Source organism: Myxine glutinosa, chromosome 7, assembly GCF_964187855.1.
Source record: "Myxine glutinosa chromosome 7, kmMyxGlut1.1, whole genome shotgun sequence".
In the NCBI taxonomy this organism is placed as follows: domain Eukaryota; kingdom Metazoa; phylum Chordata; class Myxini; order Myxiniformes; family Myxinidae; genus Myxine; species Myxine glutinosa.
This window is the reverse complement of record NC_136267.1, coordinates 48,861,732-48,873,895: the sequence shown is the minus strand read 5'-3', so window position 1 is coordinate 48,873,895 and position 12,164 is coordinate 48,861,732. Positions and strand designations below refer to the sequence as shown.

General features: G+C 51.5%; 1 protein-coding gene across 4 annotated transcripts in view; it reads right to left on the bottom strand.

Moving 5' to 3' along the window:
• Positions 1 to 456: 456 nt before the first annotated feature.
• The window catches only part of LOC137431203 (troponin T, cardiac muscle), a 73,011-nt gene continuing 61,303 nt past the window's right edge, over positions 457 to 12,164 (bottom strand). For all 4 annotated transcript variants that reach the window (XM_078781670.1, XM_078781671.1, XM_078781672.1 and 1 more), the window contains 4 exons: positions 2,784 to 2,896; positions 1,323 to 1,413; positions 800 to 843; positions 457 to 680 (listed from right to left, as the gene is read on the bottom strand). In XM_078781670.1, coding sequence (XP_078637796.1) covers positions 2,866 to 2,896 — 31 coding nt within the window. In that variant the 3' untranslated portion in view covers positions 457 to 680; positions 800 to 843; positions 1,323 to 1,413; positions 2,784 to 2,865. The remainder of the gene's footprint in view (positions 681 to 799; positions 844 to 1,322; positions 1,414 to 2,783; positions 2,897 to 12,164) is intronic.

Below are 12,164 nucleotides of genomic sequence, written 5' to 3'. Positions count from 1 at the left end.
TTTTACCTCAGCTTTATTTTCATTCCTCAGCTTTATTTTCATTCCTCAGCTTATTTTCATTCCTCAGCTTTATTTTCATTCCTTAGCTTTATTTTCATTCCTCGCCTTTATTTTCTTGTAAATAATTATCGTTACATTTTCGTTGTCGTGTACTGGTTGGGTTTCGGAATAAACCCTTGTGTTCGTGAAGTTAAACGCTTCGTGTTTCTTCCATCCCGCGCGCAACATAGCCGCCAAATTGGAGATCACCTCGGGAGTTTAAAGCTGCTTTGGTTCATCCATCCAAGGCTGGTGATAACTAGCTGCGGACGCGACAGTATCAAGCAAGGCCGGCTACGCCGCTGTTGGACTATCCGTTTTGTTTTAAAGTCTTAACCAGCTGCAATTTCACTTACCTTTTCCCTCCCTCCCCATGTACTGGAACTCTCTACTGTGAAGTGAATGTATATCACACCATTGTGACGGCATTTTTATTTTATTTTGGTCACACCACTGCACAACAGAGAAGCAATCAGCAGTAATATGCAACACCCATTATATTTGACCATCAAATGAGGCTCAAGCCCCTTATCCTATGCAATCGGCCACTGGACAAGCTCTCGTTTGCCTGTCTGTGAAGGATACTCTACTTCCAGCGACCTGTAAGCTTGCCTTTGCCAGCGCCCCTGCCCTTGGTGCTGCTGTAAAGAAAAGTGATGAAATCCATTGTGGTATCACGTGATAAAAAGAACAATAACAATATTAACAAATGGACAATAAAGGCAAATGGTTGATGAATCTAATAAGGGGCTCAACTTACTACTTTCCTTGTGCATCTGTGACCCGCACACGCAAGACACCGATCTGTAAAAAAAAAACAATATGGCGACACCCGGGTGAACCGTGGCCTAGTTTTGTACATCCTAATGAAAGACTATGTAATCCTTCCTTTAGCGGTGTCTCGTGTGTCCATGTGTGACAAAAAGTAAACTGTAGTGAGATCATGCACAATATTTCTCTTGTCCTGAAACATGGCCTTTGTTTCTGTGTCGATACATCTTATCATAATGTATTGTTTGTTGCTCAGAAGAAGTCAATGATCATTTACCATGAACAAGCCATGCCCTGCCCATGTGGGCTAACCCAGTTGGCCCCAGGGTGGAGCCTATGGACAAATCCAGCAATCCGTACATGGGTGGACACACTTGGGACCCACAAGTTAGCCCACATAGGACTCATATGGGCCCCAGCTGGACATGCTGGCTCGGGAGATATGGAAGTTTAGGTGGAATTCCTGAAAAGGCTACCTACATACCGAGCAGGAAGTTCAGAATTAAACTTACATCATATTTTTGTCGTTTCAGTTTTTCTTGCAGGTCATACTTTTCTGACTCAAGCCCGTAAAGCCATTCAAACAACGCTTTGGCCTTTTCTCTGCAGAGGAAGAAGCACATACGGATTAATATAATAATATAATAAGGACCTCGAGTATAAGTGAACATAAACTATTGGCAATGGAACGTTTTCTTCATGTGTAAGTTTATATATATATATATATATATTACATATGCAAAAATGGAATAATATTTTAACCAATACCACCTCCTCCATTTCCTTCACCTCCTCCCAACCACTCCCCTTTCTGTCTGATACACTCCATATTCCTTTGTTTCATAATGTAAGCCCCTCCCCCTTTCCCTTCTTGCATAAGTAATATGTAGATGGCTCTAAATGATGTGGGTGTATTGGAGGCCTGAGAGGTTATGGATACGGGGAAGAATACTTCATCTTCATCAAACACTTGAAGAATTATCTTGCCATAATCTGATAAACAACACATAATAATCTGGGGAAAAAACTTTTTTGTAGAATGAATGTCTGGTTTGTGCTAGATGAACAATGGAATCTGCCATTGTTATTTTGTTTTGTGTCTGTTTGTCTATTTGTGAACAAGATATCTTCAAAAAGTTGTGGACGGATTCGGACGAAATTTGGTGGAGAGGTTGGATATGTGACAAAGACGAATTGATTCGATTTTGGTGAAGATCCGGATCCGGTTACGAGAATTTTTTACGGGATTCATCATGCACGATATCTCAAAAAGTTATGGAAGGATTCAGACGAAACTTGGTGGGCAGATAGGGTGTGTGACGAGGAAGAATCGATGTGAATTTGGTTCATGTCTGAATCCAGATTCGACCTATAAGTGGGATACAAAACGTAAACTGTTCAGCAAAAAGGATACAAAACAAAACGGATACAAAACGTAAACTGTTCAGCAAAAAGGATACAAAACAAAACGGATACAAAACGTAAACTGAAGAGATGCCAGATGGTATGCTCTCTACCGAGTGCCGTTCTCGTTGAAGATGTAATACTGCATATATATATATGTATTATATGTGTGTATATATATATATATATAGTATAAACTATAATTTTAACGACTTTGAATAATTCCATTATAAATGCCGACCTCCCCCTTACCTGAGCTTCTCTTCATTCAGATGGGAAGGGGGAAAGTGCGAGAGTGGAAGGGGGAGGATGCGAGAGGGGAGGAGAGGGGGAGTGGAAGTGGGAGGGGAGTGGGAGGGGAGGGGGAGTGGAAGTGGGAGGGGAGTGGAAGTGGGAGGGGAGGGGAGGGGAGGGGGAGGGGACGAGAAGAGGAGGGAGGGGAGAGGGGGAGGGGGGAGGAGGGGAGAGGGAGGGGAAAGATATACGACATATACATATTTTGGGTGAGGGGTGGCTTTGACAGGCATCTCCGTTTTGGGGGGAGGGGAGGATGAGAAGGAGAAATTTACCTGATCTTCTCTTCATTCAGATGGTCAATATTTAAAGCTTTTTTCCTCTCTCCCAATATTTTCTTCTTTTTTTCCTTTTCTGTCATCTTCTTCCCCCCTCGACTTTTCTCCGACTGCCAGTAGAGTGGGGATGAGATTGAGGGAACAAAGCAAATGTGGAAACGGGTTAGTGATGATGTTGGGTGAAGATACTTAAAGATGAGGTGGATTTGAAGAGGGCAGAATTAGAAATGAGATTTGATTTGATTTGGATGTACTATTCTCTTTACAGAGTGTTGCTGCTGCACAAGCAGTTGCTTTGAGCAGTATGAGTTGTTTTTATGGTTGAATGATAATGGTTTTTATGACATTTTAACAAAAATTTTAATTAAAAAAATTTCCGTTCATGAGATCTAGTTTTAAAAATATATAAATGCATGTAAAATGGGATAATTATTTTTAGAGGAAGCCATTTGCTATGTTATGTCCATTTATTTATTACGTATGCAAACATGGTGGAATTTTATAACACACAATATTTAGACAGTGCATGAATTCTAAATGTAGTAATTGGGCGATGAGCAGGACAGAAGAATCAGTTACCTCAGCCTATCAGGAGCAGTATTCAAAACCGGCCATTGTGATTCATCATGATGGGGATTGGGGTGAAAAGAAAAGAAAACAATTAATATGTCATTCTCAGTCCTCGTATGAATACCTCAAAAGGGTCTTTCACAACAACAATGGTCACTCCTTTAAGGCAAGTCAGACATATCTTGTGGAGATTAAAGATAGATAATAAACCGCAAATACAGCTTTTAGCATTTTTTGATTTGCAATCTGTTCTCAACCATTTTGATTTCCGGGTGTGTGTGTATGTGTGTCCGTGCGCGCGCGTGTGTTTACAGATCTGCTTTAGCAGATAAAATGGAGCTTAGATTAGAATACTGGTAGTTATTTCATAGAACATGTTAGAAGATGTGTGATACAATATCTGGAAATAATATAATGTGCCGAGCACAATATCTAGTCCCCCCCACCCCCATCTAAATGTCTCTCTCTACGTCACGGCTATGCCCCCCTCCTGACGTTCTTGAACCTCCCCCATTATTCTGTCCTTTGTTTCTTCATTTCTTCTCTAGTTCACAGCCAATCGGCGCGGCCTAGGAGCCTAATCGTGGGATCAGCTAGAGGACACAAGACATGCCAGAGACGTGCCCATACATGGACATCTGGCGAGCTCAAGGCCATCGGACCCTCCATGGTGTGGGATTTCCCCGGCTTGCCAGCCATAAATAAATAATCTGTTGGGCGCATAAATCATCATAAATCATCTGTTGGGCACATGGACCAATGGGCGCCGACCAAAGGTCACATTGCTTTTCTCGGAGGGAGTTTCAGAACGTGTTGTACATTGAAATGCTATGGAGTTATTGGCCTCATGGTTTTTACCTTTTGTCTGTGGGCCAGCGGCAGCACTGCCTGACCCCACATCCCAATATACACATTAAAGTGGCCTTTGGTGGTGTCAAACAGGCATCAAGGCCAACATGTGGTAGCTTAAAACCTAGCCTAAATTCTGTAGTATCTACACCCAAAATTTTGGGCCTCTCGGTTCTATGGTTCGACCATGAAAGAGTAAAATACAAATGACCAAACACTTGAAATTATTGAACAAAACACTCAAGCAAAACAAACCTTCTCGACTTTCATCCACCTCCCATTTTCACGGCCATACAAGTTATCTGGCTTGCTTCAGGTGAGCGAGGGGTCACCAAAAACCCAGCCACCTGTAACCTCTCTATCAACCTTACTTAACTAAATTCCCGGAATGAATGAAGCGCCTACGTCTGTAGATTTACTGTATTTTGAGGATTGTCTAAAGGGCTTGCATATATACGGGTAAGATTCCTTCTCGTGTGACACAGCATTGCTGTAAATTTTTTGTTTTTGTTTAGCAAGACCATTCATTTCCAACTAGTTCGATTGTCTCTTTCTCCACTGGTTAGACACTCGTGTGCAAATAGTGAATGGGAGTTTTGCCGCACAGTTTTGCTATGGTCAGACTAGCTGGCATTCCATTTATGGTTCCGCTCAGCCGTACCTAATTGATAAATAAGGGTGTGGCCTCGTGAGCACAGTTCCTTTGGTGGGGGAGGAAGTTAATTTGTCGGGAAGGTAACGCGGGAATTGGACGCGGGGGCCCTGCCTAAATTAACCATCACAGATGGCATTCGTGGTTGTTTAGCAACGCATCTTTCCACTGAGTTATCGGCAGCTCGTTGACTTTACAGTCAAAGGACGGGAAGTGGGTCCAAGAGATGCTACCTGTTACCAAACCGGCAAGCCCGTAACAATATATATATATAGTGGAACCTTGACTTACGAGTGCCCCAACTTACGTGTTTTTCGAGATACGAGCCGTCGCTCGGGCGGTTTATTGCTTTGAGATGCGAGCCGAGATCTGAGTTACGAGCTTTCGCCACCCGGTCACGTGGTTATCTTGCCGTGCAAGTACAGTATCTCTGCCGTATATCGCTGCATTTTTGTTTTCGCATGTTGGTTATTTTGAGTTTACGCCAGCCGCCACCAGGTGGGTTCCGGTCACGTGGTTATCTTGCCGTGCAAGTACAGTATCTCTGCCGTATATCGCTGCATTTTTGTTTTCGCATTTTGGTTATTTTGGAAAATTTCTTAGTTTTAACCATGGGGCCTAAGAAAGTGAGTGCCAAGTGCAGTGCTGAGAAGAAGAAGAGGATGATGAGCTTGGCTATAAAACACGCAATCGTCGAACAACATGAGCGAGGTGTGCGTGTTGTCGACTTGGTGAGGCGGATGTGAAGGCAGCTGAAGATTTTATTATAACTGAGAAGAAGAAGAGGATGATGTGCTTGGATATAAAACACGCAATCGTCGAAAAACATGAGCGAGGTGTGCGTGTTGTCGACTTGGTGAGGCGGATGTGAAGGCAGCTGAAGATTTTATTATAACTTTTGCCGAACTGATAGAAGCCGAACGATACATCCCCCAGCAAATCTTCAACTGTGACGAGACAGGGCTCTTCTGGAAAAAGATGCCGAGGAGGACGTATATATAACGGCAGAGGAGAAGAGCATGCCAGGCCACAACTTGTTCAGAGTGCCGGCGATAGCTCGCCTTCTCTTTGTGGAAAACACGGTGAGATCCTTAACATCCAACAACTAATGGGACGCAAACGGGGCGCCCAGTTTAGCGGTACACCCATTGATGAATCACCCTGCCTGTGATTCACCCATGACAGGTTATAGCTGTGTCGGGATTCAAACCCAGGCTGGACAGTTTAGAGTCAAGTGTGCGTACCTCCAGTCCAGGCCATCCTGCCAACTTCTATGCTGCATACAGGTGAAATATAAAGCGCGAGATATTTTTATATATACTGTATATTTAAAAAAAAATTGGTGTGGTTTTTGGCGGGCTGGAACGGATTAATAGCATTTCAATGGGGAAATTTGATTTGAGAAACGAGCAAATTGAGTTACGAGCTCGGTCACAGAACGAATTAAACTCGTAAGTCAAGGTTCCACTGTATATATATATATATATATATATATATATATATATATATATATATATATATATATATATATATATATATATATATATATATATATATATTATATATTATATATATATATATGTATATATATATATATATATAATTATATATATATAATTATATATATATAATTATATATATATGAAGGGAGAGGACGTCGTGGTGAGGTGAAGGGAGAGGACGTCGTGGTGAGCCGTGAGGTGAAGGGAGAGGCCGTCGTGGTGAGGTGAAGGGAGAGGACGTCGTGGTGAGGTGAAGGGAGAGGACGTCGTGGTGAGGTGAAGGGAGAGGACGTCGTGGTGAAGTGAAGGGAGAGGACGTCGTGGTGAGGTGAAGGGAGAGGACGTCGTGGTGAGGTGAAGGGAGAGGACGTCGTGGTGAGGTGAAGGGAGAGGACGTCGTGGTTCTCAGGCTTGCCGCTGGAGCATGGTGAGGCCTAGCAGCGCGTGGAACCAAGTGGACTGCGGCCTTCTCCCCGCACGGGAACGGGGGGCCTGGGCGATTGCAGACGAAGCACTGAACGATCAGAGCTAAGTGCATGATAAAACACACAACGTTTATTTTTCATATATCCTCCCCATCTGTATGTGTGTGTGTGTCTGTAATAGGAGCGCTCCAGTTAGAGGGATTAGACCGGCGCGTTTTATTTTGTATTATCGGCATCCGTGGTAATAAACCTATTTATTTTTGTACATAATTCCGTTTTCGTTGAGTTCATTGAGCTCACAAAAATGCGCCACCAAAAATATCAGCTCTATCAAAGCAAGCTTGCGGCACTGAATGCAACATGGACACCAGATTTTGTTCAAAATGCTTTGGGTGCTGGTTTCTCTTGGGAAGCTTGTGTCATCTGAAAGAGCAGAGATATCAGATAAGTCGCCATTTTGTGTCCCTCTGTACCTGTGCTTGTGACTTGACGCCTTAGTTTTTATCGGATTATTTTACTTTATTGTATATTGTAGCGGCTGCCGCTGGGTTTTCACAATCGCCTTGCACCTATCAAGGACAAGGAGCGATCACCATGCCGGGCTCGTCCAGGACGCCCGGGCAGGCCCGCGCTCAACTTGCCAGGCCTCGGTCGGGACGCCCGGGCATGCCCGGGCATGCCCGGGCAGGCTCGCCCTCAACTTGCCAGGCCGCAGCCAGGACGCTGGGCCACGCCCCCTGGCGCCGGGCCTGGGCAAACCCCCTGGGTTAATCGATATATATTGCTGCCCGATAAACGGGTTTTCAGAGTGCCTGAGTGTTTGATTTCATTAAAGCAACTCGGATGAATTCTAGCTTTTTGTCGCGTCCATTCTTCCGATCGACGTGGGAGCCCCAGCTCCTTCATTGGTGACCTATCGACATGGACACGGCAGTCGCCCTTAAACTGCCTACCTTCTGGGAGGCTCACGCGGCGGTTTGATTCGCGCAGGCGGAGTCCCTGTTCGCCCTGCGAGGCGTCACGGCCGACGACACCCGCTTCCACCATGTGGTAGCTGCGCTCGGGTCGGCTACCGCGGCCCGCGCCCTGAGCCTCCTCGAAAGCCCGCCAGCCGCTGACAAATACGGCGCGATTAAGAAGCTGCTCCTCGATGCTTTCGCCCTCCCATCGGCGGAACGCGCACGGCGCCTGCTCGAACTGCCTGAGCTCGGCGACACGCGCCCTTCCGAGCGAATGGATTACATGCTTTCACTGCTCGGCGAGCACTCTCCGGCATTCCTGTTCCGGGAGCTGTTCCTCCGTCAGCTGCCTAACCCGGTACGCCTCGCCCTGGCAAGCACGACGATCACAGATCCCCGGGCCCTTGCCAGAGAAGCCGACAAGATCTCCGCCGCAGGACAGCGCATCGCAGCGGCGACATGGGACCCACCGCCGTCCGACGCAACACCCATGGCGCCCGAGCACCCGGCACGGTCGACGGCCGAACTGCCGACGCAATTGGCGGCCGCTCTACCGAGCCGACCACCTCCAGCACGACGACCGAGGCCTCCACCTGACCAAGCGTGGTGTTACTATCATGCCAGGTTCGGACAGAAGGCCCGGACATGCCGACCCCCGTGCACCTTCGGCAGGCCGGGAAACGGCCGGGCCGGCGTTCATTACCAGCCATGAGCGCCGGCCACACGGGCAACTTACTGTTCATCACGGATAAAGCGTCCGGACGGCGCTTCCTGTGCGACACCGGCGCCCAACTGAGCGTCATACCCGCCTCTGACCAGGACAGGCAATCCGCGGTTTGCGGCCCCTCCTTGGTTGCGGCCAACGGATCGACTATCCGCACCTTCGGCCCGCGCAACGTCACCCTCTGCTTCGGCGGCCAACGCTTTGCTTGGACGTTTGTAACCGCCAACGTGCCCATGGCTCTGCTAGGCGCCGACTTCCTCTGCGCACACGGACTGCTGGTGGACGTCCAACGGCGTCGTTTAATCAACGCTGAAACCTTCAGCTCCCTGGTATGCACATTGAGCAGCTCCGCGCCGACCGAGCTGGCATGCACCGTCCCGGCGGCGAACGAGTTTGCTCGCCTGCTCACGGAGTTCCCGGCCCTCACGCGGCCGACGTTTTCGGCCGTCGCAGTACGGCATGGGATCGAGCACCACATACCAACCACGGGCCCGCCGGTCTACGCCAGGGCCCGCCGCCTCGACCCAGCCAAGCTCGCCGTAGCGAAGGCCGAATTCGACGCGTTGGAGCACCTCGGCATCGTGCGGCGCTCCGATAGCGCGTGGGCCTCGCCACTGCACATCGTGCCAAAGCCGGGGGGTGGATGGCGCCCGTGTGGCGACTACCGCCGTCTCAATGACGCTACCACCCCCGACAGGTACCCGATCCCGCATATCCAAGACTTCTCCGCCCGTCTGGCGGGACGGGTCATTTTTTCGAAAATTGATCTCATACGGGGATATCACCAGGTACCTGTCAGGGCGGCCGACGTCCCTAAAACGGCAGTCATCACGCCGTTCGGCTTATTCGAATTCTTGCGGATGCCGTTTGGTCTCAAGAACGCGGCTCAGGCGTTCCAGCGCTTGATGGACGGCGTGCTGCGTGACCTGCCGTTCCTTTTCGTTTACCTGGACGACATCCTCGTCGCCAGCACGTCCCGGGCCGAGCACCTCCTCCACCTCTGAACACTGTTCGGGCGCCTCAGCGAGCACGGCCTCATCGTCAACCCGGCCAAATGCCACTTCGGCACGACGGCCGTTGATTTTTTGGGCCACCACATCACCAAGAACGGGGCCGTGCCGCTGCCAACCAAGGTCGAGGCCATCACCACGTTCCCGCGTCCCCGCACCATAAAGGCCCTGCAGGAATTCCTGGGAATGGTGAATTTTTATCACCGCTTCGTGCCCCGCGCTGCTCAACTCATGCGGCCCCTCTACGAAGCCCTCCGGGGCAAGCCGGCCAAGCACGACATCGCCTGGTCCGCAGCAATGGATGCGGCCTTCCAACGCTCAAAGCGGGCCCTCGCCGACGCAACACTGCTCGCTCACCCGGTGCTCAACGCTCCCATCGCCCTCACCACGGATGCCTCCGACTACGCGGTGGGCGCCGTACATGAGCAATGGGTGAACGGGGTTTGGCAGCCATTCGCTTTTTTCAGCCGGCAGCTCCGGCCGAACGAGCTCAAATACAGCACGTTTGACCGGGAGCTCCTCGGTCTACACCTGGCCGTCCGCCATTTCCGCCACCTCCTGGAGGGCCGACCTTTCACGGCGTTCGTCGACCACAAGCCGTTGGTTTACGCCATGGCCAAGGTCACGGAGCCATGGTCGGCCCGCCAACAGCGCCACCTCTCCGCCGTGTCGGAGTTTACCACGGACATCCGGCACGTCGCCGGCAAAAACAACGCCGTGGCCGACTGTCTTTCCCGGGCCAGCGCGAACGCGGTCCACCTGGGCGTGGATTTTGCGCTTATGGCGGCGGACCAAACCACCGACACCACGGTGCAAGCCCTCCGGGCGGCGGACACGGGCCTCCGCCTGGCCGACATCCCCTGCGCGGACACTGTCCTGCTCTGCGACGTCTCCCAAGGCCAGCCTCGCCCCATCGTGCCCGTCACCTGGCAACGCCGCATCTTCGCCTCCCTCCACGGCCTTTCCCACCCGGGCCGGAAAGCTTCCCAGAAGCTGGTGTCGGCGCGTTTCGTCTGGCACGGCCTTCGTCGGGACGTCCGCGATTGGACCAGCACCTGCACGGCCTGCCAACGGGCCAAGGTCCACCGACACACCCAGGCCCCGCTGGCACCTTTCACCGTGCCCGAACGACGTTTCGACCACGTCAACGTGGATCTGGTGGGCCCCCTCCCCCCGTCACGGGGGTTCACACACCTGCTCACCATGGTGGACAGGACCACCAGGTGGCCGGAGGCCGTTCCCCTCGTCTCCACCACCACCGCCGACGTGGCGCAGGCTTTCATCGCCACCTGGGTCGCCCGCTTCGGCGCACCGGCGGACATCTCGTCAGACCGCGGACCACAGTTCACCTCCGAGCTGTGGGGCGCGGTCGCCCGCAACCTGGGGGTCAAGCTCCACCGTACTACGGCCTACCACCCCCAAGCAAACGGGTTGTGCGAGCGATTCCACCGCTCCATGAAGGCCGCGCTCATGGCCGGCCTTCAAGACGGCGGTTGGGCCGACCGGCTGCCGTGGGTCCTTTTGGGCCTTCGCACGGCCCCCAAGGAGGACCTCCAGGCATCCACCGCCGAGCTTGTCTATGGCCAGGTGCTACGCGTCCCGGGCGAATTCGTGCCCGACGCTACCAGTCCCTGGTCCGCAGCTCACCAGCGCTCGGACCTCCAGGAGGCCGCCCGACGGTTTGCCCCCGTGCCAACATCCCACCACGGTGACCCCCAGTCCTACGTCCCCCCAGCACTCCGCACAGCGGAGTATGTTTTTGTGCGTCACGACGCACATCGGTGGCCACTCCAGCCGCCGTACGACGGGCCCTTCCGGGTGCTGCGACGGGACGACAAGTCGTTCGTCATCGACATCGGCGGCAGGTCGGACCGGATTGCAGTGGACCGCCTCAAGCCGGCGCACGTGGACGTCGACCACCCACCACGGGTGGCCCTTCCGCCGCGGCGAGGCCGCCCCCCGTCCACGGTGCCCCCCACTCGACCGCCCACCACCTCAACGGACCCCCTCCCACGACCCGCCAGGGGTCGCTTCGGCCGGGTCATCAGGACCCCCCTCAAATTGACCCTGCCGGTGCAAGTCGATTCTGGGGGGACGTGTGTAGCGGCTGCCGCTGGGTTTTCACAATCGCCTTGCACCTATCAAGGACGCGGAGCGATCACCATGCCGGGCTCGTCCAGGACGCCCGGGCAGGCACGCGCTCAACTTGCCAGGCCTCGGTCGGGACGCCCGGGCATGCCCGGGCATGCCCGGGCAGGCTCGCCCTCAACTTGCCAGGCCGCAGCCAGGACGCTGGGCCACGCCCCCTGGCGCCGGGCCTGGGCAAACCCCCTGGGTTAATCGATATATATTGCTGCCCGATAAACGGGTTTTCAGAGTGCCTGAGTGTTTGATTTCATTAAAGCAACTCGGATGAATTCTAGCTTTTTGTCGCGTCCATTCTTCCGATCGACGTGGGAGCCCCAGCTCCTTCAATATAGTTATTATTGAATTCATTCCCCGTTTATTTGTTCGGGATTAAACCCGTTTGGTTTTATTCAAAGCTTTATCCCAGTGTGTACCCTGGTTAGAATAGGTACACCGTATCCCTGCGTGTCGTAAGAGGCGACAAAGAGGGTTGGCGTCAGGAAGGGCATCCGGCCATAAAAACATTGCCTCAAAAAGAGAACCATGACAATTACAACTAC